Source organism: Mauremys reevesii, linkage group 20, assembly GCF_016161935.1.
Source record: "Mauremys reevesii isolate NIE-2019 linkage group 20, ASM1616193v1, whole genome shotgun sequence".
In the NCBI taxonomy this organism is placed as follows: Eukaryota; Metazoa; Chordata; order Testudines; family Geoemydidae; genus Mauremys; species Mauremys reevesii.
Window position 1 is genome coordinate 5,476,319 of NC_052642.1, and position 27,139 is coordinate 5,503,457.

A 27,139-nucleotide genomic window follows, 5' to 3' on the forward strand; every position below is an offset into this window, starting at 1 on the left:
ATGATAGTGATGCCTGCTCTGGGAAATCAGCTCCCAGTGAGGGAAGGGTTTGCTTCCTTTCCAAACCAGGCATGTCCTACAGCTGCTGTCTGAGCAGAGTTAAGGCCTCAACTGAGTTTGTACAAGGGTATAGCTGGAAGAATTAATCTCAGGAAGGGTCTCTTCAGTTATTTTATAGGTGGTCTCTGAATCCAGGCATGATTCTTCCTTGAGTGTCTTTTGCTTGTTCTATCTTTTTGCCTCACCTGTTTTTTGGGTTTTTTTGTTTGACTAAAATTGTCCTTCCCTATTTTTGATGCTGCTGGTCCTGCCGTGCTTGTATTGCACAGTGATCTGTGTCATCCCACTGTTCCCTCACTTGCGCTTGCAGGAAGCAAACAGTGACAAGAATGAAGCTAGGAAAGTCTGGGCAGAATTCTCAGCTAAACTGAGCCACCGTTTCTTACACGTTCTAGTCCAGCGTCTCCCCTCTCTGCACCCTCAATCTTTTTGATCCTTGTTATATGATAGTTTCTTTGTGCTCTTTCTCAGTGGCTAATTTAGCGATGTGGTTTAGTGCCCTGGAAAGTGGTGAGATTCTGACATACGTTGTGGCTTTTATTAGCATTTTTCTTTGTGGCCGTGTCCTCCGCACCATTGCTAGAGCAAAGAAGATCACCTGATTTCTCTTGGCTGAACAGCAACCCCCAGACGTTCTTAAGATCACTTACCACGCTTAGGAGCTCATCAGCACTGCTGTTTAACTGGTGAATGGGCTGAGCAATGTTGGAGCTCTGTTCCAAAGGCTAATCACTCTGACTCGTTGCTGGTCTCTTCTGCCTCAGGCTGTCAAATTTGGGCCTCTCATTTGGTGGTTTTCTATTTTCCCCAGTGCAGCTCTTGCTGCAGTTCTTCTGGGGCCTCCTATAACCTCACGAATCATCCACTAGCCCAAAGATGATGGAAGCAGCATTTCAGCGTTGATGGGAGCACAAGTCACTTTGGTAACTCTAAAGCTAGAGCCACTGGTTTCATGAAATTCAGACTGTTCTGTCTCCTTGCAGGAGAGATCTTTGAACTGAAGGCCGAACTCAACAATGAGAAGAAAGAGAAGAGGAAAGAAGCGGTGAAGAAGGTTATTGCTGCCATGACTGTGGGGAAGGATGTCAGGTAAAGGCTTTTTCCCTCTTCCATATGGTCTCCAACTTCATCATCTCCTGTGTTGGGAGCCTTTCTGTCCTGAAACACTGTGATAGCATTTGAATTCACACAATCATTTGGGAGGTTTGATGGATTCTGAACATCTGGAAACCTTGTTACTAATTCTGACCCAGTTACAAGTGAAATGCATTTAGCTCTTATATAGCACTCTTCAAAGCACTTTATGAAAGAGAGCAGGATCATGCCCATGTTGCAGATGGGGAAACTGAGGCACAGAGTGCGGGGGAGGTGACTTGCCCAAGGTTACTCAGCAGGCCAGTGGCAGAGCTAGGAACAGAACCTTGGTCTCCTGAGTCCCAGTCCAATACTCTATCCTGCTGGTCTCCTCTTAATTTCTATGGATATTTGTCCATCATACTGTCCTAAACTGGGAATGAATGGACATCTCCTTTGGAGAACTCCAGGGCTGGAAGAGTAGAGGCATCATAGGTCAGGATCAAGTGCTTTATTTGATTGCTGGAAGGTGGTGGTGGTGGTGGTTGGGAAGAAGCTTGCTAGCACTTTGCTTGGTTCAAACCAGTTCTGGTTCTTCACTTACATGGGCAATAAATGAATGCACAGAATTAAAAAGTATTCTCCAGTGCCGGTTTAGCCAAAGTCTTGTTAAACAAAACCTGTTCGTAGTTTAGCTATGTTAGGCGTCTTATCTGGGCTGACATTTTTTTAATCCACTTGTTAGCCTAGATGGGGGGGTTGTTTTTAGTTTAAAAAGGTAACTCAGAGGTATTGTTTCCAGATGATTGTATGCCAGTCGCTATCAGACAAAGTTATGATTTGAACTAAGTCATCAAACTGGGCCTTTGACATGGCATCAAACTCCTAAAGAGGGATGTTTATACAAAAGGCAAATAGCTATAAGTATTCTCATGTTGTCTTTGCAGCAATTTGCTTCGGTCAAGGCTTCCAGATTCTCCTGTATCCTGCAGTAAAGTCGTTATAATCCTGGGTTCATGGTCTGTTGCCAGGGAAATGAATGTAGGGTTGCAAATTAGCATTATGACTTCACTGCAGGACAGCGGAGATGCTGAACTAAAGAGACAGCACCTTTCAAGTACCCCAGGACCCATTAGCTTTGAGATCTGCATAACATCACCTGAGAGATGCAGTAATCCAGTAAAACCTTCCTCTGAAGTGCTGCTTACAGATTGCTACTTGGCATTTATATGAGCTGTGGTTAAATCTCTTAATTGTTTTAGATTATACTGGGTTGAAATTTGGTTTACAGTTTCAGTCTAAATCAGTTCTCCTGTCCCCTACTAAACATTGTGAAGTGTTGCTCCGTTCCCTGTTGTTTCGGGTGAACCCCAGAACTAGACGTGATGTTAACATTGTTCAGTCAACTTCATAATCAGATACGTCTTCTATAAGAGCATTTTATTTTACCTGCTCTAGGCACTGGTTTATATGAAAACACAGGAGGAGATTAAATGATTTAACTATTATAAAATCGTCTCCAAACTTTGTTTGGGGCGGAAAGTGCCCTCTGATTTGAACAGAACTTCAGACTTCCCCTAGCCTCCGTTGATTCCACTGTCATGCGGTCAAACGGGTCATTTACCCTTCGTGCAACAGTTCATCTGACTTCTTTGCTTTCCCCTCCCTCCACTCTCCTTTTATCCAGCTCGCTCTTTCCAGATGTGGTGAACTGCATGCAGACCGACAACCTGGAGCTGAAGAAGCTGGTGTACCTGTACCTAATGAACTATGCCAAGAGTCAGCCGGATATGGCCATTATGGCTGTCAACAGCTTTGTGAAGGTAATTTGGCCCAGGGCTCATCAGAAAACAGCCTCGTACAGTTCATGTCAATGTGCTTTGTTTGGCATGTGCTTCTCCTAGGCTGCAGGTAATCTACGTACTTGTACTCCCCAGTCCTTGGGCTCGTGTGGGACTCCTGTGGGGGTGCAGGAAATTGTCTCAGACCTGAGGTCCCTCCAGTCCAGTATCCCATATCTGATAGTGGCAAATGTCCGGTGCTTCAGAAGAAGCTGCATAAGTCTGGCAGTAGGTGGTTTTGAGAGGACCACCCAGAGTAAGTTTTACTGACCCCCATCAGTTAGAGGGTCCCTTATGTCCTGAGGCAGGAGGGTTTATGTTCCTTGTTCATGTTTTAGCCTTTATTATAACTCCGGACTTTCTGGTTATCCATAGAAATGTCTAGTCCTCTTTTGAATCCCACTAATGTCTTTGCCTCAATACCTTGTGGCAATGAGTTCCCCAGGTTAACTGTACATTATAGACTGTCAGGGTTGGAAGGGACCTCAGGAGGTCATCTAGTCCAACCCCCTGCTCAAAGCAGGACCAATCCCCAACTAAATCCCCAAATGGCCCCCTCAAGGGTTGAACTCTCAACCCTGGGTTTAGCAGGCCAATGCTCAAACCACGGAGCTATTCCTCCCCCCTATTTATTTAGAACAGTATTTCCTTTTATCAGTTTTAAATTACCTACCTTTCAATTTCATTGATTGTTCCCTTGTTTTCTTGTGTCATCAGAGTAAATAACAGAGTCTGATCCACCTTTCTTGTACTGTTCATTATTTCACATACTTTTACCATGTCATTTATATCTACATCTTCTAACATACTTGACTAAAAGAACTTATTTCCTCGGTATACTGTGGCTTAATGCTCTAAATAGAATTGAATTGACCTGCCAACATCCAAAGAGTACCAGTAAATAAGTCAGAGCATGTTTCTAAGCTTTTGGTGTGGCAGGAGGGTGTGAGCTTGCTGCTGTGGGTGGAGGGGCGGGGAGTTCAGAAGGGACATCTGCTTTCCAAGGTCAGCTGTGAAGGTGCAGCTCCCTACATGAGCAGACTCATGGGGCAGAATGTAGTTTATCCATTATATCTTATTAGTGAGTGATGTAGCACTTTCTGACCTCCTCCTTTTCCTGCTTTAAAATTTCCCCTCTAATGTGTTATGGAGGGGGTGAATTTTGATGGACAGTAACGTAGTTTGGAACAGTTCAGGCTAAGTCACCATCTTAGTTACAGTTCCTGACTTCCGGGAGTTGAACGCATCTGTCAGAGAATCACTTCCATGTATACGTCTGAAAATCAGTCCCTTTCAGGTGTTTTTCCACCATAAGAGATTAAATAGTGCGAGGTAAGCGTGCCTCGTGTTGTTGGGGGCTTTCATGCTTCGGTCTTTTGTCTACTGAATTTTGAAGCACTTTGTTAACAATATAGATTAATCCTGCTGGTAATTAGCAGAAACAGAGGCTGAATTTTTAAAATCGAGTTAAAATTACATTGGTCTTGAGGTGCGAGATCAACTGTGTCCAGTTCTGCACCCCACCCTCCCACACACAAAAGCACTGCTAGGCTGAGAGATCTATGATAGCTAAGGTCTGATGCATTGCAAACTACCATGGCTGTGAACCCCAGCTCCATGGTGACACTATGAAGAACATTTATTTCTAGTTCTGGAGGTCTATGAGAAATTGACTTGGAAGAAAGTCCCATTATGTTAATTGCCATCTTACATCCACTTGAATTCTCACATGATTTTAGCAGTCACTACCTCAAACCACCAGGGTTAGAAATCACTGTGTTCTAAGAATTCCCGGCTTTCAGCAGCTATGGTGAAAAACATCAGTGGCTTGCTTTACAAACTCACTTGTTGCTGTTGCTTCCCTCTGCAGGACTGTGAGGATCCAAATCCGCTGATCCGTGCTCTGGCAGTCCGTACTATGGGATGCATCCGTGTGGATAAGATCACTGAGTATTTGTGCGAGCCGCTCCGGAAGTGTCTGAAGGATGAAGATCCTTATGTGCGGAAAACGGCAGCCGTCTGTGTGGCGAAGCTGCATGACATCAATGCCCAAATGGTGGAGGATCAGGGATTCCTGGATTCCCTACGTGACCTGATTGCAGACTCCAATCCAATGGTAACGTACCTCAAATGCACTTCATACTTGTAACGGGGCAGGTAATCAAGAATCCTGAGAGTTCCTAAATGCACTCAGTGTCCCACGTCCTTATGGATGTGTCTACTGGGGAACATTCAGCCCCCATAAAGAGCGGGGAGTGGCTTGTTCCTCCAACACACTCGCATTCTCAGTGTCTTTGTAGATTTCTCCACCACATGAATCTTTCACTGAAAACCTTTATAGACATAAAACTTCAGTTTACGCCAGACCTTTTCTTGGTGTGTACATCTGCCTCCATTTCCAACCAGTTTAGCAAAATGCTGCATTAAAGAGCCACACTGGAGTAAAAGAAATGTCAACTTGTTTGTTTGAATTTTTGAAGGGTAGAGGGCAATGAAAATACAATTTTGGTGTGAATCAGAACTTGTGCCTGACGGGAGTCAAGAGGCAAGATTGGAAGCATATTGCAATATTTTTCTTTAATAGATTTACTGATTTGAAAAGACGTATTGATCAGCTTTCTGGCTTGCCCAGTCACCCTTTGCACTGCGGTGGTTATGAAACGGTGTCTGGTGCCTCAGTGGGGCTGGCATTGAAATCAGCCAGTGAGTCAGCTATCTCTTGATTCTTTCTCCCTGGCTGGGACTTGAGAATTACTCCCCTGCCCAGTTCTTCTGTCTCAGATAATGAACACAGATAAATTGGATAACTGTGAAATTCAATCTCATTCTGTAATTGCCCAGCCCTACTAGGAGATGGTGAAATGCTGCCACTGTCCTCTCAAAAGGCATCTCCTGTTTCTTTCTGAGACTGTGGGTTCTGCTGGCAATAATAGAAGTGTTGAGCTGTGCTGACACACAGTAGACTTGTTTTTGTCTTCCCTTCATTTCCGATACTAGCTTGTTTAATTCAGGGTTGATCCCTGAGAATATGTTGAATGTTTCCATCTGAGCTCTGCCAAGAGCTAGATGTTCCTGCGCGAGCGCTCTCTCTCTCTCTGTAAACCACTAAGAACTCTTCATTGGCACCAGAGGTCATTTAACTGTTACACAGTTATCCGCAGCCTCCCTCCGGGAGGAATCACAGCTTGGGCTCTGAGCTGGGAATGCTGTGCTGCTCAGCTCCTGCAAAGAGAGGAGCGTGGTAGTGTCAGTGCTTCTTTGAGCCAGGTCAGGAGCTGTACTCATTGACTCCTAAATGAGTCATGTCCGGCTCCCCCAGCCATGAGAACGGCACTGCCTGATGCAGGGCTGCAGGCGGTCCTGGAGCCACTCCCAGCACCATCACTGAGTTATTCCTCATTTTTAATAATTTTAATATCTAAAGATGGGGCAGGAGGGGAGGAGATTTCCCAGCCAGACAGTGGCTCTTCAAGCCAGGAGTTGAGCACCTTTGTGGGGACGTTTGTACTAAATGAAAACAAACTCAGGCTTTCTAAGGAAATTCGGAGCTGGTGCAGTTACAGGTACAAGTAGATGCCATGAGATTGCTCCCTTTTCCCAGGACAAATAAAATTCTTGCCCTCGTGGGTGTTGCTGTCATGGAAGTCTTGCTTCTCTTTGTACTTGTATGCAGTACACAGACAGAGAGCACACTGACATCAGTTGAGGGCCCTGCACTCATTTATTGCTCTCCTGGGTCGGAGTTCATCAGCACCATTCTGTTGCCCTCTGATGGGTGCAAAAGGCTCAGGGTTCATATCTTGCATATTCCTCAATAAGAGTAAAAAATCTACCATAAAGTTTATACGATACCACGTCCCTAATTGCTCTGTCTGATGCAACGGCAAGAAGAGACCTTGGGATTCCTGAGCTTCGGTGATTTCAGATACAGGGCCTGTACCTTTGCTGTGCAGGTGCCGATATCTACCAGTCAGGAGAGAGATCTTGTTTGTGTGGCACTGAACTCTTGTCTCTAGGCCTGTCCAAACCATTTACTGCAGTTGCTTTAAGCAAAGTGGAGAATTCTCTATAATCTTAGGAGGAGCTACAAGTTTCAGCACTTGCTTTTGAATGTAAATAAGTATTGTCTTTAACAGTTAAAACATGGGCATTACATTAAGAAAGCCCACAGCAGATGATAAATGAAAAAGCTGACTGAGGGGCATTTAGAGGAAGTGGAGTCATATCCAGAAGCCAACAGTCGTTAAGCCCGTAAACCCTCTTCAGTCTTTATTTAGAAGTGCAAAGGGACAGGCTAGCTGGATATTTAGGGAGAGAGAGTTCCTGCACTCAAGGGGCTACCACAGCGAAGTCAGGGTATGATCTCTGTCTAGGAGTTCAGCTATAGGCAACTGGTGTCATAGTGCAGATGTCCATCAGGAAAAGGTTCGAGGAGGAGGTCTTGAATATAGTGTGAAGAGAAGAGCCTCTTATGAAATTCATCGCTGCAAGGGTAGACCAATGAGTCTGGCTTCCCTCTCCCCCACCCCGTGGGTAGGTGGCAAGACAGCTTTTCCAAGGTAAATAAAGGTTTGAAGACATAGCTAAGGGGAAATGGTTTTCTCACCCAGTGAATGACAACTGCAGTTACCAGTAAGCTCTATGTCAGAACTGGAACTTGCTAAATGTTCCTTTTCCCTCTGTTGTTCATGCCTGTTGCAATTAAAGGGGAACATCAGCTTAAAAATTACACCTCCTCCTCCTTTGGGTTTGCCTACTATAGCTACCAGTAACCCCTAAGATTGCTGTAACTGGAAAAAAGTGAGAGGAAAAACAATTCTGTTTTGTTTCCTATTGTTTGCTTTGTGCATTTGACAGTACATGGCATAATGTCAGTTTCACTACTCCCCCTTTTTAGTTAGTTTTTTCCCTTGTTTGTGTGGGTCTTTCAGTTATATTGTCATTGCAAAAAAGGCTGAAACATTGCTACCCCTTGTGGATGAGCGTGACTTGTGATGCTAGCCATGTAGCCTTATAACTTCATGTAAACTAGGCAGGGTTGGGTGTGCTTACAGTTCCTCTGTATCACAGATTTGCTTTATTGTTTTAATTTATATTTTATCTGGAAACCACAGCCCTTTGTTCTACCATTATATATAAAGAGAACGTACATACTAAGACATTTCAGAACAGGCTTTGGAAATACCGGTAGTTGTCACGGTATCTCTCTAACTCTGCTTGTGTCTTTGTCAGGGCTTGTCTTCTCTATGCAGCTAAATCAGCACTGCTGCAATTGATGCAGCAGCGTCAATTTTAGCGGGTCAGGTGAAGATGCGGTAAGTCGATGGGAGAGACCTGAACCATCAATTTAATTAATCCACCTCAACGAGAGGTAGATTATGTCAACGGCAGACACTCTCCTGTTGATGTAGCTCGGTGTAGACACCGCTTTAAGTCGATATAAGTTATGTTGACTTAAGTTACATAACTTACGTAACAATTAGCGTAACTTAGATTGGCGTACAGTGTTAGTGCTCCGCAAGTACTGGTGCTTTGCTGACAATTTCCATCAGATCATACGTGGCTCAACAGTAACAGCAAGGGGAATTTTTGCTATGGATACTACACTTAGTATTGAGTGCTATTGGTATGCTTGGCATGGTACATTGTATGCCACTGAGATTTCTAGTGTGGTCTAAGGGAGTTAGCTACCCACTGAATTTCAGTGGGAAGTTCAATGCTTAATTCCATCAGGTTCCTTTGAAAATCCCAGAACTCATTTCTTAAGGTCTCCTCTAAAAGCTTCATAAACAATGAACTGCGTGGAAGAGAACCTTCCTCCACTATGCCTGTATCTGAGGGAAGAATGGCTGGAGACTTGGCCCTGGAGATGCAGGCTTTCTTGGCATTTCAGATCTGATGGTTAGTCCACTTAAGCCGCCACCTCCAGCTTACATTATTGTTTTCTTTTAAAGCCGTGTCTTGAAACTAACAGGCAGGGGCTGCTCTCCAAGCGGCTTCAAGAACGGGAAGGCATTTCTAACTGCAGTGTTTTGAAGTTCTAGGCTTTCCAATTCCCCTGAGGGCTGTGATTTTTCTGGTGGAAAATCTGACGGCAGGAGCTCTCCCTGTTCTGAGGAGGCAGCCAGGCCTGTCATATCATGAGAGCAATGTGCAAGAGACAGCCCCTTGCTACTGCCTTTCACAGACTCCCCAGCTGTTCCTAGGATAGGTGGATCAATGTGCCAGTAAATGTATCTAGATTAGTGACTGTAAAAAGTCAATGCTCTTGTTTTAATACAGTTAAGTGAATTATCAGGAGCGCTGAGGTATAGATTAATCCATCCATCTCATACAAGACAGCTCCAAAGGGGGAAATTATGCAGTAAATCTGTACATCAGCAGGGGTGCTGAGAGGGAGTCTGTTCGTATACCTGGACCCAGGGTCAGTATTTATGAATAAAGACGGGTGGGCGACAGCTTGAGAAACCCCACAGTGTACGCAATCCTTTTCTTCAGTGTTGTTTCTAGGGACTACGGGCATCCAGCGAGTTGGATAATCTCTTAATGCAATTCTCGCAGGAAGCAAGAAGAGACGTTTCTGCTGGTTTATGTATGTGAAAGTAGAATGGCATGAGCGTGTCCCTGCTCTCGGCTACTTTGGAACACAGGTCTGATCGACTTCATTCAAGCCTGTCATTTCACACTGCTCGTGTATGTCTGGCAGCTCTATCAGTCTCTTATGCACAAATCGAATCATGCAGAGTATTGCCAACCTGTTGTTCAGGCCTTCCTGAGAGCCGTGGAAAAATCAAGGGCAGGTGGTAAAATGCCAGACCCTTGCTGGGCTTTCGCTAGAAAATAAAAGGTTCTTATTGATCTCGCAGCTTTTTAGAGACAGTGGAGCTAAAGTGTCTGGCTTTCCCTGTGGCAAGAGATATGGGGACTTGCCAGCTCTGATATTAGATGATCTCTTTTCAAGATACGGTTTGGTTTTTGTTCTGTCCCGAGTTTCACATGAATATTGATGTTTACTTGGAGACACTGTGTCCCTGCCGTGTGAATGGCACTGTCCATTACAAGGCATAAGGAGAACTCTGACCTTCTTGTAGTTGATGTTGACAAGGCTGTGAAGATGTTAAGAGTCTGCTGTTTAGTTCCACTTACAGGATCTGATCTTTCACCAGGAGTTAACAAGCCTGCTCTATCCACCACCTTGACATGAAGAAACCATTTTGGTAAACAAACCTTCTGCTATTGTGAGTGACTTGAAACGGTGGTTACTCAGAACTACTTCTAAAACATTTTAACCTGAGTGCTGCACAAAATTAAATGAAAACAGGAAAAACACTAGAGGACAGCAGCAAATGGAGCATTTGAATAAATGGCTTGAACTAGCCCAGAGACTACTAATGAAAACAGCTTCCCTGCCATCCCTCAGTACCCAGAATAACCCAACTGATTGCAAGGAGGGTGCATTGGGATGGCAAAGCCCTGGGGTGTGAGTTAAGCCCTGCAGCCCCCGTGCTCACCAAAGACTCTCCAAGGTAGCATCACAAAAATGACTGAGCTGCCTGACGCATGCAATACTGTTGGCTAGACTCAACTCAGGCTTTGCCAGCAGAGAGAATGTGGGCGTAAGGAGTGACAGCAGTGGAGGGGAGAGATTTATTCATAAGAATGCATTGAATTGACTTAGAACAGCATGTGTAACTTACAGGGTTGGCAGGGAGGTGTTGGGATTGTGTTTATCTATTGTTTTCATGGGGTTGCATGTACTTAGGCGGGCTTCGTGCATGTTTGTCTTCTAAGAGTGGGCAGGGTGATTTTTAGGGGGCACTCTTGCAGCTATTGAGAACTTAACCTTGGTTACACCCTTTTATTAATGCTGCAGCTACACTGATTCACCATCCTCCTATGACTGGGCATGGGAGCGTTGGAGATTCATGCCTCTTCGTGGCAGTCTTTTTTTACTCCAAAACTCAGGAGTTGTGTCCAATCTGCATTAATAGATTCTAAAGCCGGAAAGGACCATTGTGAGCATCTCGTCTGACTTCCTGTATAGCACACCATAGGACTTCCCCCAAAATAATTCCTGTTTGAACTCAAGCAGATCTTTTAGACAAATATCCAATCTTGATTTAAAAATTGCTAGTGTCGGAGAATCCATCACAGCCCTGGGTAAATTGAACCAACAGTTAAGTACCCTCGCTATTAAAAAATTTCATCTTGTTTCCAACCTAAATTTGTCTAGCTTCAGATTCCAGCCATTAGATGTCATGCTTTTGTCTCCTTGATTGATGAGCCCATTTTTAATTTTTTGTTCCCCACATGGGTACTCACAGACCGTCAAATACAGATTAGAAGAGTCATCCGTTTCCTATTCAAAAAGTCCAGCTCATCCCTGCTTCCTGCAGTGTAAAATTGAGTGGGTGTGTTGCAGCGAAGTTGCTAGCCAGGAGTTGTGTGTGTTACATTATTTCTGGTTTTGGGTACAAACCAATATTTACTAACAAGCTCTTCCTCTTTGATCTGGTGCTTTAACCAGTTGAAAAGGAACGCTGACTGGAAGTTCTCATTTAAATGAGTATATATTTGTAATTAAACAAAAGACAGCAGCAAGCTAAAACCGGCATCTCTTCCTGCAGCATGTTATCTGTTGTGCACAGTGGTGCAGCCAGCTGGCTGCAAACCTTTATCTTAACTCATTCATGTTTTCATTAGGACAAAAGAGTTTTCCTCTTCTTTTGATGAGACACAAGAATATAGAGCAGCTGCCATTTTCTGCGGATGGAATGTTTAGTTTCAAGTAGGAAATCCTCATTTCCAATGTGTTCCACCCCCCCCCCCCAGGAGCATGCGTGTGTGTGTGTTTAAAAAAAAATAAAAAAAAAAATAGTCCTCCTCCCGAATGACACAAACAGCCATTGAGATGGCTTTTTATTGCGGATCTGTAATCAGCTACCTCCTAGCCGCACAGGCAAATATTAATCATTCCAACGGGATGCTGCATAGAGTCATAACTCCATCTCGGGCCTGCTGATTGCCTGGTAATTGAGGAAGGCTTGGGATGTGTCTTTCTACCAGTTGAGATCCCCCTCATTAGGATGATGTTTGGCTGTAAATTACAGGGTGACCCTGCTGGAAGCAGATATTTTTCTCTTAGAATAACATCTCATTATGGAAGAGTCATGGGGCAGTCAGAGATTGTAAGTTTTCAGAGGCCATGACATTATCACAGTAATCCATCAGAGGGGAGTGTGGGCAGGTATGTAGATGTGCATATCATTTTATGCACACACACGTAGATACCCCTCGGATGCCGTAGTCTGGGCATCTAAAGATTTTGTGCGTTCATTACAAGGCACTAGTCCAACGCGCTTTTGAACAGGTTTAAAACTGCATCCTGTCAGTTTATTCATGAGCTTTTCTGTGGCGGTCATCACTAGCTTCTCCGCTCCTCAGCCAGAAAGTGCTTACGCTCCTTCCACAGGTCGGCACAGAGAGACATTGAGGTTTGCTCATTGTTGCACAGGGCTCTGAACAGACCCCAGGTCGTCTCCCAGCCCTGACCCTCAACACAAGACAGGCCTTGCTCCCCGTTTGCCATGAATTTCCTTTTGTGATGCTTAGCATAACCAGGATTAGAATAAATCCAACACTCCGGGGGTTCCCTGTTTAGTTATGCTTACACCTAGCCCTGTTCAGCCTTCTGGATCCTGTTCCTACACTGATGGCTTCGAGCCAGCTCAGTTCAGGAAAGGTGTGTCTTCTCTGCTAGTCACCTCCTTTTACTGAAGCAGGATTTTTGTTTAGAATACCACATTTACTGACTTGGGTGGAATTGTGCTATTTTCTGACATGGCAAATCACTGGGGTTGATAGCTACTCTTCACAAGACAGGCTGACATTGTTAACAAAGCCACAGCAGTAGGTAGCTGATCCGGCCTGGCCCTGATTATGAGGTTCTTTGAACACTCGTAATAGCTACTGGTTTAGATTTCAAGCAATGTATATTTTAAAAAGTTTACCTTAGGGTGCCCAGATGTCCTGATTTTATAGGGACAGTCCTGATTTTTGGGTCTTTTTCTTATATAGGCTCCTATTACCTCTCCCCCCCGCCCCATGCCCTGTCCCGATTTTTCACACTTGCTGTCTGGTTACCCTGGTTTATCTGTTCATGTTAATGACAGCCCAGGATGATGTGCTTCTAGTGAACTCTTTCTTGTATGCACGGGATGTTGGTACTGAATTTTCTTCTTAGGTTTCGAATTATGCGTTAAGAGAGGGGCTGATTACCAGTCTTCAGTATTTCCATCTGCACAATAGCTTGGCTTTTGTCTCTGGCTCGGCGATTAATAACTAAACCACAGGGTGGCAGCACTGTACTAAAGGGAACATGAACTCCATCTGCTCTGTTGCTAGTTCACTTGAGGTTCATAACATTGAGCTGGTCGACTCTTTTCAGCAATATAAACGTTAAGGGAAAGAGGATGTCCACACCCATCCTTTCATTATTTGGGTCCAACGCTATTGTTCTCTCCTTGATTCTATGGCTCCCTTTGATGACTCTTAATCTGTGGAATCACTGTTCTCTGCAGAGATCTTCCCAAAATTCGATGTGTGCCGAGTTAGCATCTCCTCCCATTACTTCATGCCCTCAGGTTTTTAATATTGAACACTAGTTCAGTGTTGCAACATCTCTTCTCTTTAGTCTTCAGTAAGCCTTAATGAGCATCTCCAATTTAAAATGCAGTTCTGCTCTGTAGAGTGACTAAAAATAGCAGAGCAGAGTTCCATTTTCATACCCTATTGGGTTAATTTACAAGGGAAAAGATGTTTTCCTGTGGGTCCTACAAACTCAACTTGGGTTCTGAGACTCAAGCTGAGTTCTTCCCTAATGTACCATCACCGGGCCAAGTTAGGCTGCCAGCAATACCTGTGAAACCCAGCCACCTTCAATCTATGGCCTTAGTGACATCTCTGAGAGCCCGTTATCTTCACCCCACCTTCACTTTATTTCCAGCCACGTCACCCCATTGTCTTCAGGGGAATTTCAGTGTTGATACACACAAAGGAAGAGAGTTCAGCTCGTGTTCTGAGTTGTATTGGTTCTCTGCATGGTTAAGAGAAATAAGAGGTAGTAACGGTTTTGAGTCCCTGAAGTCAGAAAATCTGGGAGAAGAAGCGAGAGCAATCTGTGCTAACGCCTAGATTCTTTTTGCTAGTCTCTGTACATCAGTGAATAACAAATTATTTTTGTTAATAGAAAACCGAACTGGCCAGTGCTAATGCAGTACAAAGGCTGAATGGCTCTGACCGACGGCAAGATTGTAAAATCCAAATATGTGTGGTGAGGAAAGGAAGTCTGGATATAGGGTTGGTGTACCACGATTTAGCTGATGGGAAGAAGCTGTCAGGTGGGTGGTACCAAATAGAGACAATTTCCCTCATCCCAGACCACTCATTTTGGTTGCTAATCTCATCTCCATTTCACTGCCTGTGAATGCAGGTTCTTTGGAGATCCAGTAATCCAGGAGTTGTACGAGTCCTTCAGAAACTCCTGTGTTCTGAGTGGTGGTAAAGCTAAATCTCCATTGCCCATCTTTGTTGGGGAGGCTGATGTGTCCCATTTTTGTGGGAAAATAATTTTGCAGCTGACACAGGAAGCTGCTCTGCACCTGAGTCCGTTTGCAGTGGCAGACTCTTATTTCTCCAGCCAGGTGAAGTGGGTTCATGTCCTTCCGAAGAACAGGAACAAATGAGCGTCAGTTGGAAAGGAGGATGAGAGAACTGTTTCCGCTCTGGGCAATTTATCATGTTAACACCATCCACAAACTGCCCAGTGAATGAGTATGAGTTGAGCCGAATTACCCAAACTAATCAGTAAACTCACCAAACCCCAGGTCACGTGATTAGACTCTTCATTGTGCCTGCGACTTCCCTGCAGCATTAACAGCATGCTCTCTGGGGATGCTGTTATATCCGGCTCTGACGACCAGAGCTGGTTTGGGCTGAGAAGCCCATCATATGGATTGATTGGAAACCCTCGGGCAGCCCAGGGTTCCCACCACCCCTCAGTTAGGTACAAACCTACTTAAGATGGACTAGGTCTCCTTGCTTTCCCCAGTCTCTCTTGCTGCCCCCGTTGCCCCCTTGATTATTCTCTCTGCTGAGGTCAGACCTAGAGCAGATGCGTTTGGTTTTGTTGAATGATCTCCTGGAGGGAGTGCGAGAGGGTCCTTAACCCAGCCTTCTCCTATTGGGTTGGGGTAGCTGTACACCCTCTTAAGAGACTCTATCCTGAGACATGAAAACTGATCCTATTCATTTGGAAAGAGTGACTAGTTAGAACTGGCTAATATGCTCTTATCTCTCCCCCTCCCCCCCCATATTTATTCTTGGGCGTGGGGGGGTTATTCCTTTCACTAGTAATTTTCATGTACTAAAGCTGAGCGCTGGAATGCTCATTAAGAAAATATGCACGGCCACTGACCCCACATTCATGTTTGATCACGTCTTTGCAATGAGACTAGCAGGGCCGTTCGCCTCTGCATGCTGTGCCTCATCTGTCCCGTTTGGGCCAAAGGAGAGCTGTCCAATCGTGTTCTAAGCAGCTGAGGACTCGGGGATTGCCAGATCGAGATGGAACTGAAAGAACTGTTGGTATAGGAAAACTAAGGGAAACTCCCTGGGGCATGGAGAATATAGAGGCCTTTGCTGATATAGTAGAATTCACTCATTTGCTGTTTTCTATCTACCGAGCTCCTGACTCCACTCATGATAAGTGAGCAAGACAAATAGGCCTGAAGATGAATTTCCTTTTGTGCTTTCCCCTCAGATGGGACAGGTCATGCCCAAACCTAAAGAAACAATTCCTTACCGGGAAAATGGCCAGCAGCTGTGGGCTTTATATCCCATCGCTATCTTACATTTTTCCTATAGCACCCATTGCCACGTAGCCTCAAAGCGCCATACACAGATCATACACTGCTTGATAAAGGTATAACCATTATTGCATCGTGTATCATTCAGAGAGCCAAAGCACAGATGAGTGACTGGGGGAGTATGGTTACTAACGGAGCAGGAGCGTTTAGGTTATGATGTATTTAATTCAGAAGGCCCAAGAAGCTGAGAAACCAGCTGCATAGTTGTGTTGCATTTTACTTAAAAATGCAAATCGGACACCACATTGGTTTTAAACGGGTGTGTGCAGCGGGCAGGGAGCATGGATCATAGCAGACACTGTATATTTATAAAGGTTAGCTGCCAAAATTCAACTGTGCAGCCATCGTAGCACAGTCTCCTTCCTATTACTGAGCAATAATGTAACACCTGCTACAAGATGCTTCTAATTTCCCAGGTGCTGGACTGTTTAGCCGAATGGATCATTCCAAGATCTTGAATATCAATCAGTGCTCTGACTCTGAGGCAGCTTTACAGAATGGAATTTTTTCAGCTGCTGTTTGCTGGCTATACCTGAAGTGTGCACTTGTCAGAAAATGTGACCTTTCCTTCAGCTTCTGGGCTCCTTCCCCCAGCAGTATTTTCTACATGGCTGCCCCGACCTAGCTTGGTTGGGTTGTGAGAGTTTGGACAGTGTCCCATGCCTCTGTTTTAAGTAGTAACATGCCTGTGCGAGGACAGTGATAATCGTTTTGCCACTGGATGGCGCCAGAGAGAGCAACTGCAGGGGAGGTTTCAAAGAGCCTCTTTGGGAAAGGGGTGAGACAAACCCTGGTAGGAGGAGATGAATACTTGAGTGAGTAGGATTGGACATTCTTTTTTGGGGGTGGGGGGATGAAACAGCACTAAACAGGGAGTCTCAGGCTACCCCAGCCATCTAGCAGAGCTCTGTGTTCCCTGCACGATGTGCTCACAGCCACGCCAGAGAAGCAAACCGTTCACAGTGTTGAGGTCGGCGTGTGCGTCCCCAGCTAGTTTCTCTGCTGCCTGCAAAGAGCAGTTCATCAAGCAGAGTTTAAAGCTAGAGCGAATCTTGCTTCTCATCACACTGCCAAAGCCCCCTCAGTCCCCAAAGGGAGATGAGAAGGAGCAGGATCTTTTAGTCTGGCAGAAAGCAGCAGGCTAGCGCTGCCTGGAGGAAAGGGGAAAGGCTTTAAAAAAAGAAGTGTGCTCCGGCATGCCTGCTGAAATCTAGGACCTCTTCCTTCTCTCCCCTAAAGCCCATCCCACCGCACAAAAGACGTGTGCTCCGGCATGCCTGCTGAAATCTAGCATCATTTTTCCTTCTCCCCCCAACACTCCGCCCCAAAAAAAGAATCCCGTTGCCATAAAGAGCAAGTTAGAGGATGTTTAATGATTTAAAAAAAAAAATGGAAAGCCATTTTCAGGACTGGATTAAATACTGATCACTTATATAGCACTTAACCTCCGAGCAGGTCAGGCATTCACGCGCCCATACCTCTGAAGGGGAGAAGGAAGTGGAGGACCATAACTTCCCCGACGCTCCAGAGGGAATCTGTGTCATTGTTAAGGTTGGAACTTGGGACTTCCTAGTTTTCAATCCTGTGCGCAGACCGGGGCAGTGCCTGTTTCAATCACCAGGCAGGGACAGTACTCAGCATTTAGCTAGAGGTCACCTGCGCCCATCACATAAATAAACTGGATGAAGGGCCCGGTGGCCCTAATCTGAGCTATCTGGTTCGGCCACTTGCGCCATTTAACTTGAACGTATCTTAAGCTGTTGTGCGGGAGGCAAATTGCAATGTTGAGGTGAGTTGTTGTACGACTGAGTATGAGCGGAAGATCCTGAAGCACCTGTCAGTGTGGTGTTGGTGCTAAAGCCACTCTAGTGTAAATAGTGTGGATGTTATTCTCCAAGGATCTGGATGCTTGCTCTGATACTGAAAGGCTGCTTCGCCCATCTCCCAACCAAAAAGTCTAATTGCATCTGAGACTGCAGGAATGATCTTTCAGATACGTATCCGTGCAAATGCCCATAGCCTCCCAGCTGGGTGTCTCTGTAATGAAACAAACGCACTGTATATGCCCCATATGCAGCTTGAAAATGCCAACAGCTCCCTCCATCCTGGGAAGTACCATGTGGGGAGAGGCTGCTGTACATCCAAGATCGGGGTGGGGTGGTGGGGCCGGGCTTTGAGGACAGCCTCCTTAGTGAGCATTGGTTGCTTCACTCTGCATATAAACCCGCCAGCCACATCTCTCTGGAGCTCTTTAATCTGTTCACCTGCTTTTCTCCGTTTTCTTCCTCGTTTTAATGGGCTAGTAAGTGGAAGATTCCTGTTTTAAGCAGCAGAACATTACACTTCATTAGCTGCATTACACACTTGGTTTAATTTCCAATTAGCCTTAGATAATAACAAAGTAATCTGATTGCTCATTCTGGTGAGCATCCTGTCTCCCCTCCTGGTTTACCTCCACTCCCGCCCCTTTCCATGGAGTCTGGTAGAGAAAGACTCTCTCTCTTCCCACCCAGCCACCTCCTGCTCCCTGGTTAATATATTTCACTCTGCCATTTGCATTGAGCTGTGTGGCTGAGCTGCCAGAAGGGATCATTCACAAACGCGGCACAGCTGCTTAATGCAGGTTTCTCCAGGGCCTGGTGGAGCCTGTTAGATTAGCTACAGAGAATGTTTCTCACTAGCGCTGTAATGCACCATGTATGTTTATGGTGTTAAATACATTGTAATAGCCTCCAGCATGGGATTTTTGAGGGAGCCTCAGTGATTTAAGTGTCCAGATCCCACTGAAACATCATTTGAGTGCCGAACTCCCTGGGGGAATCCTAGCCTAAATGCAAAATTATCACTGTTCAGCCAGACTGTGTTATAAACGACGCTTGCTACAACTGCCTTTGAATGGTGTTTAAATGTGATATTTACCAAAAGCCAGGTGAGAGGGGAAATCAGCCAGTTTGTGGTAGTCAGTGATTCAGGCCAGGGGTTTTGCCTGGGATTAGTAAAGCAGAGGCTGAAGCCCCCACGATGCTTTGGGGGTGGGTATCAAATCTGATCCAGGCCCAGCATTAGTCCTTGTTGTGCCGTGTGATTTATGATGGAAGGGTGGGTCCTGAAACAGGTCTGATGCAAACAGGAGCACAATTCTTACTTGATGCCTTTGGGGGGGTGCATGGTTTGGGATGTATAAATAAATTAGCTAGTGTGATGATTGAGCAGGGAATCCGAGGAGGCTGTTGGTTAGATCAGAGCAGCATTGGCAGCTGGCAGCCAGCATGGCGGATCCTCTCTTGGTTAGTGATGGAAGAATCACTCAGCTAAGGAAATCAATCTCTAGGCTTTTTTTTTTTTTAAAGCACTCAGCATTATGGCATCTAGAGCTGAAATACAAAATAGCGAACGTCCACACGTGTGCATGCCGTCATTCTGGAACACTGGTTCTGTAGCAACTGGTGACTGATGCTTTGTAAAACTTTTGCAGTATTGTAAAATATTTGCAATATTTGTGTCCTTTTCAGAGTAGTGAACAGGGAAACCTAAAGAAACCATCCAGAGGAGCAGCAAACTTTTATAGAAGTGGTTCTGTACTGGCAACAATTTAGTACTAGAAACCTGGGGGACACTTTAGCAGATGAACATTAGATGTGGGTTTCCCTGTATATGATGTGCATTGTTGTATTCCGTTTTTATATCTCTAATGAAAATATCTAGCTCTTATATGGAACTTTTCATCAGTAGTTCTCAAAGTATAACCCACACACCTTCTGGGTGTGGTGTTCTGTCCCATCTAGTGACACCGAGACCGAGAGAGATTGAATCAGCTCTACAGACATAGCTAACAGCCATATGGCTATTAGCTCATGCAGTAGAGGCTCATGCATTTAGCTCCAGAGGTCCCAGGTTTGATCCTGCCCGCTGATGACCATGTTACAAAAGCACTTGATGGGAAAGGTCAGCATCATCTCCAGGTTACAGAGTTTTATATAGTGTGCTATTGGGTAGTTCTGTGTTGAACTCAGGCTTACAGCTCCATAGCACCCAATGTGCATTTTCAGCGACAGAAGCTTTTTTGTTGCTATATTGGGTAGCTGTTCTGTATTAAGAATCTTCATATGATGCCAGCTTAGGATATACAGCTCCTGAACTCCCAGGTTACATGTGAGAGGGAAGGTCTTGTGATTTGAGCATGGAACTAGGGGCTTGTTACGGCCCGGCAAGCCAGGCTGTGAATCACCAGGCAGTAATGTCCCATGTGAACGCTGCTACTAAAAGTCAGGGCCTGTGTTTTGGCTACTACCACGTGTAACGTACTGCAATATTTTCAGTAACTAGATCCTGTACAGCACCTGGTAGACAAATGATTGTAGTGGGAAGGACTTGTAATCAGGGGCAGTTCTTGTCTGTTAGCCAGTTGGGAGAATCACCTGCTTCAAAATCTGCATGTTGCCTCCTTTCAAACGGCGTTCCTCGGCAGGTCCTTGCTGTGTGAGAGAGAGTTTTCATTTCTTAGTAAGTGCTTTTCACATAGGAAGGAAGTTCTGTAGACATTCTAGTGCCAGCCAAACAGCTCAGACTGAGGCTTACAAGGACTGGCTAGGGGGCGAAACAGGCTTCATGTGCCACTTCCAGTGCCCATAGGGAAACTGGTGACGCTGTCACGCGGCAGACTCTGATCAACAAAGAACAGAGTTAAACGTCTCTCCTTGGTTGAGGCCAGCCTCTCTCGCTTCCCACGAAGTTAAGGTCAGGAAGGTCCTGTCGATCTGAAGAGATGTTTGAAGCCTGTAGCTAGCTGGGGTATTTTGCCCACCTGACCCACGCCACTGGTGCACTGTGTGCTGACACCTTTCTTGGCTGCATACCCAGAATTAGTATTGCAAAAGGCAGTGCTTGTAGGAAAGGCCATGTTCCTTTGGACAGCACTGATAGGCCACACCTTTAGCCTCTCTCTACCTGACCCATCTTTTACATCTCCTCCCTGGACATGATGCTCTCTGCACCATCTGCTCTGTTGTGGCCCCCATTGGTCTCATGCTTTATCAGCAGTGGTCTCCTAACAGCAATGCAGTTTTTCCCCCTCTCCTTCCTCCCTCAGGTACCCAGAGTGTTTTAGGAGGGACTCTAACTTTGGGCAGCCCAGGAAGAGCAACTTGCAAGATTGCATTGAAACTTTGGGTCTTCCATGAGCTGCCACTTAACATGGGTCTCTGAAGGGTTTGGTGACAGCTATTCACCATAGGCCATGATATCGAGGCAAAGTCTCAGACATGGCCCAGCTGCATAACATGTGCTAAGCCAAGTTAATCCCTCGAGTCCTGAGTGGCACGCTAACCGTGAATGCCTCTCCTCTTCCCTTCCTCTCCTAGGTGGTGGCGAACGCGGTGGCTGCCTTGTCAGAGATCAGCGAGTCGCATCCCAACAGTAACTTGCTGGATCTAAACCCACAGAACATTAACAAGCTGCTGACGGCCCTGAACGAATGCACCGAATGGGGCCAGATCTTCATTCTGGACTGTCTGTCTAACTACAACCCCAAGGATGACCGCGAGGCTCAGAGGTACGTGCGCTGGCTCACACCTTCCTGTGTGGCTAGTGGCCTTTCCGAAGTAAAAGTTCGGATGGATTCGCTACAGTGTCTGAGGGTGGGAGCTTGCTGTAATGGGCTGAGATACAGGCCTCAAATAGCAGAAATAGACTTCAAATAAAACAGCATGAAAAGCCGTGAGAGTTTGATATTCCAGGTATTGCACACATAAGAATCCATTGGGATCTGCTACTAAGCTGCACAGATCCCACCTCTCTGCTCACCATGGTTCCTTTAGACTCCTCTTCATAGCAAACCGCAGGTCCAGCAATGGATCCGTCAAAACCAATGGTAGTATGGCAATTGGCGCATGCACTTTGCACAACTCAGAAGTTGGTAGGACTACGCCTCTAAAGGAGACATAGAAAAAAATTGGTCTCTGTGCCTGAAAGACTCTTGTTTTCTTTGTATAAAACAGCTTGTTTTCTCACATTATTTCAGGTTCTGTCTAGGCTGGAAAATTTGATGGTGCCCAGAAAACTAGTCTAAATTATGGCATCATGGGACTGACGATGAAGTTGAGGGATGAACTGGGGAAGGGATTTCTGTCGCTGTTTAAAACTCACTGTTTTTGGGATACCACTTTAACTTCAGTGACTTACATTGAGAAGAAGAGCTTGTGTTAGATTCATTACCCCCACCCACGCCCTTCAGTTAAGATGTTAAGTCCTAGCAAACATGTGTTTGATCTTCCCTGGTCCTCCACCAAAGCCAGGAAAGACCAGTCTCTACATCCTGCATAGTAGAGAAAAAACAAGAAGGAAAAAGCGCTGTTTAAAAAATAAAAATCGCCTTCTGCTTTCTGTATCCTTCATAAAGAGGCTAAAAGGGCACAAGCCTAATGTATCTACGCAAGCCTGCTTTAATTTGCTGGGTTTTTTCAGTGCCTGCATTATTGAGGCAGAACAGATAATCCCCTTTAAAAAAAAAAATCTGTAGGATGAATTTTCCCCTCATCCTTGATGTTTTAAGATTTCCTTGTCTTGTTTCAGAAAACAGGCTCTTAATCAGCTCTAGGAGCCTACAGAGATCTCCAAGCACCAGGCCTGTGTTGTCCTAGCTTATCCCGAACGGGGCTGCCTGTTGAACAGCTCTGAACATGCCCTGCTCGCTCTTCATATTTGAATTCTCTAAACGTCAGGGCGTGGGACTGGATGGAATATAAATGCAATGGCGGTTGGCATTGCTGATGTCAGATTGCAAGGGGTTACTTGCCAACCGTGGGTTCCTGGGTCCCGTGGTGTTCACGAGAGGCCCCCCGTTCAGCTGAGGGTTTATGGGAGAAACTCAGAAATAATCTGAAAATCCACAGAGTCTTTTCTGTCTCTAGCATCTGTGAGCGGGTGACTCCCCGGCTGTCTCATGCCAACTCGGCCGTGGTGCTTTCTGCCGTGAAAGTCTTGATGAAGTTCCTGGAGCTGCTACCCAAGGAGTCTGACTATTACCACATGCTGCTGAAGAAACTGGCCCCTCCGCTGGTCACGCTGCTGTCTGGAGAGCCTGAAGTTCAATATGTTGCCTTGAGAAACATCAACTTAATTGTGCAGAAAAGGTACAGGCCAGAGTGCCGCTCTCGCTGGGTATGGTGAAGGGATCTGGCTGAGTGAATCCATTCAGAAGTTTGTGTGCTAATTGTGAGGACCCAGCTTCTGGCTCCGAGGAGTTGGTTGACTAGTCCTGTTTCCTGTATCCTTGAACACACAGTTGTCGGCTGGAGTCATTGACTGTTTTTACAGCTGATTGGTTCTACCAGCATCACTGTTGTGTTTCCTCAGCCAGCCAAGATTTCTTGGGGAAGGCGATTTGGGACATGCATTCCTTTTCTTCCCGCTCCCTGCCATAGAGATACAAAAGAGCCTTCCCTCGCCTGTCCATCAAAGACTCTAAACTGGGAGAAGGGGACCAACATTTGTTTTGTCAGCAGGTTCAAATACTGTGATCTCTTGATGATATTGAGAACATGGGATGGGTGTGGCACAGGAGCTGGTACACTCGGGGAAAGTGACTGTATGTTGATACATGTGTCTAGCCACTGAAGGAGAGAATCTGGTTGAGTAGGTGGCATTATGTGTTGGGAGGGTGTTATGCGTGGGTGGAGGGCAGGTGAGGAAGTAGGCAGAGTTAAAGCGGCTTGAACCCAGCAGCATAAAAAATCAGAAGGCTTGGAGGTGAAAGATGTGTTTTAATTTGAAATGCAAGTCTAATATATTTGTGTGCAAATCACTGATAGGCACCAATACCACTGTGTTCTTAGCAAAAGCTAAGGTGGTTCTAAAAATCAGGTCATCGTTGTTGAAATGGAAAGTCACTGAGTTACAAGTGTGTGCAATTCTGTTGTGTGTATGTGTGTGTTCCCCAGGCCTGAAATCTTGAAGCAAGAAATCAAGGTATTCTTCGTGAAGTACAACGACCCCATCTATGTCAAACTGGAGAAGCTGGACATCATGATCCGCCTGGCATCCCAGGCAAACATTGCCCAGGTCAGTTACTCCAACTGTGATCATATCCCTGACAGATGGTATATACCAGCTCCAGAGTGCAATGCCGTTAGGGAAGATTTATTACCAAATTAATACCTCTAAAAGTGTTCTCTGAACTGTTGTACAATAAACAGCAGCAAATCAGTGTTATCTCTGGCACAGTGTACAGTCTGCTGTTACTTAACGGAGGGGTTGGAAATTTCTTAGTGCTTTACATGTTAATAGCGTTGTACAAACCTCACAACACACTTGTTAGGTAGGGGGTACATTTTACAGACCGGAGTTGCAGAAACAAACAGAGCTGCAGTAACTTGCATATGAGTTGTTGGCAGGGTCGAGATTAGAACTTGTGACTTCCCATTCTATGCTGCTTCTGTCCTGTCATCCCAGTATCTGAAATTCCACCGTGGTCTATCCCTTCTCTGCTAGGGTGTGTTTCAAGCACTAGCCCCTCTTTGTTAACACAGAGCAATTCCAGTTGCTGCTGCTGTGCCATCCTGTTCCATTTATAACTAAATATTCTTGTTTAATGTGGCATCTTAAAATAGCTGTTTGTGTTGCACTTTATGGGAAGTGATGGAGCAAGGCAGCCCCATGTCTGATTTGCGGGGCACATGGAAAATCTGTGGAAAACCAATTGCCAGGAATATATGTGTGTAGCGCTCCTCTTGGATTTTGGTCTGCAGATTCCTCACTACATTTTGAAGTGCCTTCTGCTAGATAATGCAGCTGATTTTCAAGAGAGGCAGAGTAGTCTGGAGAAGCTGAGAACCTGGAACTCTCAAGTTCCCTTCTAAAGCCACGTTTATAAAGCAGGCAAAGCTCAATCGCAGAGCTCAATAATGGCCTAAAGTGGAAGCTACTGAGAATAAACCCGTTGCTCCCCCTCTGATCCACTCTGTTTCCACCTGGGACAAGATACTTCATCTGTTCCCCAGTTTCCCCATTTGTGAAATGGGGCTACTTGCCTCGGAGGTGTTTTGAGACGTAGCTGGTGATGGTACAGCACTTTGCAGAAGAACGGCTCTGCGTAAGCGACTGCTTATGAAGCTATTGATGCCACTGTTTGTTGTGTTGTGCGGCCTTGTATAAAGTATCATACACTGAAATACGAAAACTGCATTCATAAAAGTGCAAAGCTTAGCTGCCCTGCCCACACATTGCCTCTGCTGTGTTTATTCGCTTGTTGCTCACCCACTTCAGGGCCCTTTTACACTGTCAGAGCAGTGAGCCCAGGTTCTTCAAACAAGTCTCCCATTTCGTGCTGTTTGTTTCTCACTTGCAACCCTAATTACATTCGTGACATCACAATAAAATCCACAGCAGGTCCCTGATGTCACACATGGAAAAGGATGTGAGACTTAAGCAGGAGTGGATGAGCTTTGGAAACAAAAAGCTTTCTGTGTCCCTAGGGCTAGTAAAAGAAATAACCAGAAGGTTTGATTTTGGCAGAACTGTTTCTAAACCAAATGATCCTTCTGAGTCTTATAAGATCTTGGCAGTTCCTGGAGAGAACTCTTGCAGAGTTTCCATATATTACACAGCAGTCAAGGCAAGGGGTAAAGTTGACTTTATTTTACATACAACCTTTTGTGTCTCAAGAAACAATCTTGTCTGCATAACAAGCTGTGCTACAATCTCCATACAGGATTGCTGGTGTCCCCCAGAGCCAATAGATAAAGGGATTGGCAGCACTGGAGAAGAAAAATACTCTGTGTCCCGGGGAATAAGCCAGGACCCTACTATTTACCTCCCATTCCTTCCTGTACCTCCTTATAGACCCCATAGAAGCAGTGACTCCAAAGTCCAAAATGGCTGGTTGGGTTGCCAAGGGTTTGGTATGGGCAGTTTGAGAATAACTCTTAACTTTCTTTCCTCTTGTACCCATTGGGCCCTGCTGGACTGATTGTCTCCTCCAAGCTGGTTCTTCGCTAAATGTTGGTTGATGTAGCGGCTGCTTTTGGTTTTTAAGGACGGCGTTAACGTTGTACATGTGCCTAGAACTATGGGTGGGCACATTTTAAATTAACCCAGCTAAATACTCTGAGCCCAGAATATTTAAAGCTCTCTGGGGATCGGTAGCGTCATTTAATTTTCCAGTACCTAAGCAGCGTGGCTAGGTAGAAATGGAGGAGGGGCAAATGGAAATGTTACTCAAATGACTCGTGTTTTGTTCGATGCTTTTCACAACAGGTCCTGGCGGAACTCAAGGAGTACGCTACCGAGGTGGATGTCGACTTTGTCCGCAAGGCTGTGCGAGCTATTGGACGATGTGCTATCAAGGTCGAGGCAAGTACCCAACATTGGTTTATTGGCTTTATTCATCACCACAATGTCTGAGCGCTTCAGAAATCTGAATGGATTGCTCCCCTTCAGCCTTGTGTGGTAGGAAAGGTTTCTTATCCCTATTTTTGAGATTGTCACTTGCCCCAGGTCATACGTTTTGTGTGTGTGAGACAGAGTCTGGAGTGGAACGCTGATCTCCTGAGTCCCAGCTCAGTGCCTTAACCACAAGATTGTCCTCCTTCTAAAGGTAAAGGTAATAAAGGTAATAATTGGAGATATACCAATCTCCTAGAACTGGAAGGGACCTTGAAAGGTCATCGAGTCCAGCCCCCTGCCTTCACTAGCAGGACCAATTTTTGCCCCAGATCCCTAAGTGGTCCCCTCAAGGATTGAACTCACAACCCTGGGTTTAGCAGGCCAATGCTCAAACCACTGAGCTATCCCTCCCACCCTTTCTCTCGGATCCCAGCCTACTGGAAGGGTAGTGGGCAGATCCTTGTCTGATGTAAATTGTCATTGGCCTCAGTGGAGCGATGACAATTTACACCAGCTAAGAATGCCCTAGTCGCTGTGAGCTGGATCTTTAAAAGAGAGGTCTTATTTATTGCATAAGGAATGCAGAGGATTCAGTGCAATCAAGGAGTGGCTTGTGTCCCAGTTCCATTTTAATAGGACCTACAAAAAGTATTGGGGATTGTTTTTGTTTTTTTCAGCGTTTGGAGTTGAAGACAATTGCAAATTTGAAAATGACTGTCGGGTTGTCTAGTTTTAAAGATCTGTAAAACGTGGAGCTTTATTCAGAGGTCTGTTAGTCTGACTCATGTGAATGGCTTTCCATGAACATTTGCAGTTATCCAGAACAACAGTGTAAAAGATCCCTTGTCAGTTCAACAG

At 45.4% G+C, this 27,139-nt stretch overlaps 1 protein-coding gene across 5 annotated transcripts in view; it reads left to right on the forward strand.

Annotated features, from left to right (window-relative positions):
* AP2B1 (adaptor related protein complex 2 subunit beta 1) overlaps nucleotides 1-27,139 on the forward strand; it is a 108,320-nt gene that overhangs the window by 14,323 nt on the left and 66,858 nt on the right. For all 5 annotated transcript variants that reach the window (XM_039507373.1, XM_039507375.1, XM_039507372.1 and 2 more), the window contains exons 3-9: nucleotides 1,044-1,149; nucleotides 2,822-2,957; nucleotides 4,846-5,091; nucleotides 21,262-21,452; nucleotides 22,810-23,031; nucleotides 23,839-23,959; nucleotides 26,153-26,248. In XM_039507373.1, the coding sequence (XP_039363307.1) occupies nucleotides 1,044-1,149; nucleotides 2,822-2,957; nucleotides 4,846-5,091; nucleotides 21,262-21,452; nucleotides 22,810-23,031; nucleotides 23,839-23,959; nucleotides 26,153-26,248 (1,118 nt within the window). The remainder of the gene's footprint in view (nucleotides 1-1,043; nucleotides 1,150-2,821; nucleotides 2,958-4,845; nucleotides 5,092-21,261; nucleotides 21,453-22,809; nucleotides 23,032-23,838; nucleotides 23,960-26,152; nucleotides 26,249-27,139) is intronic.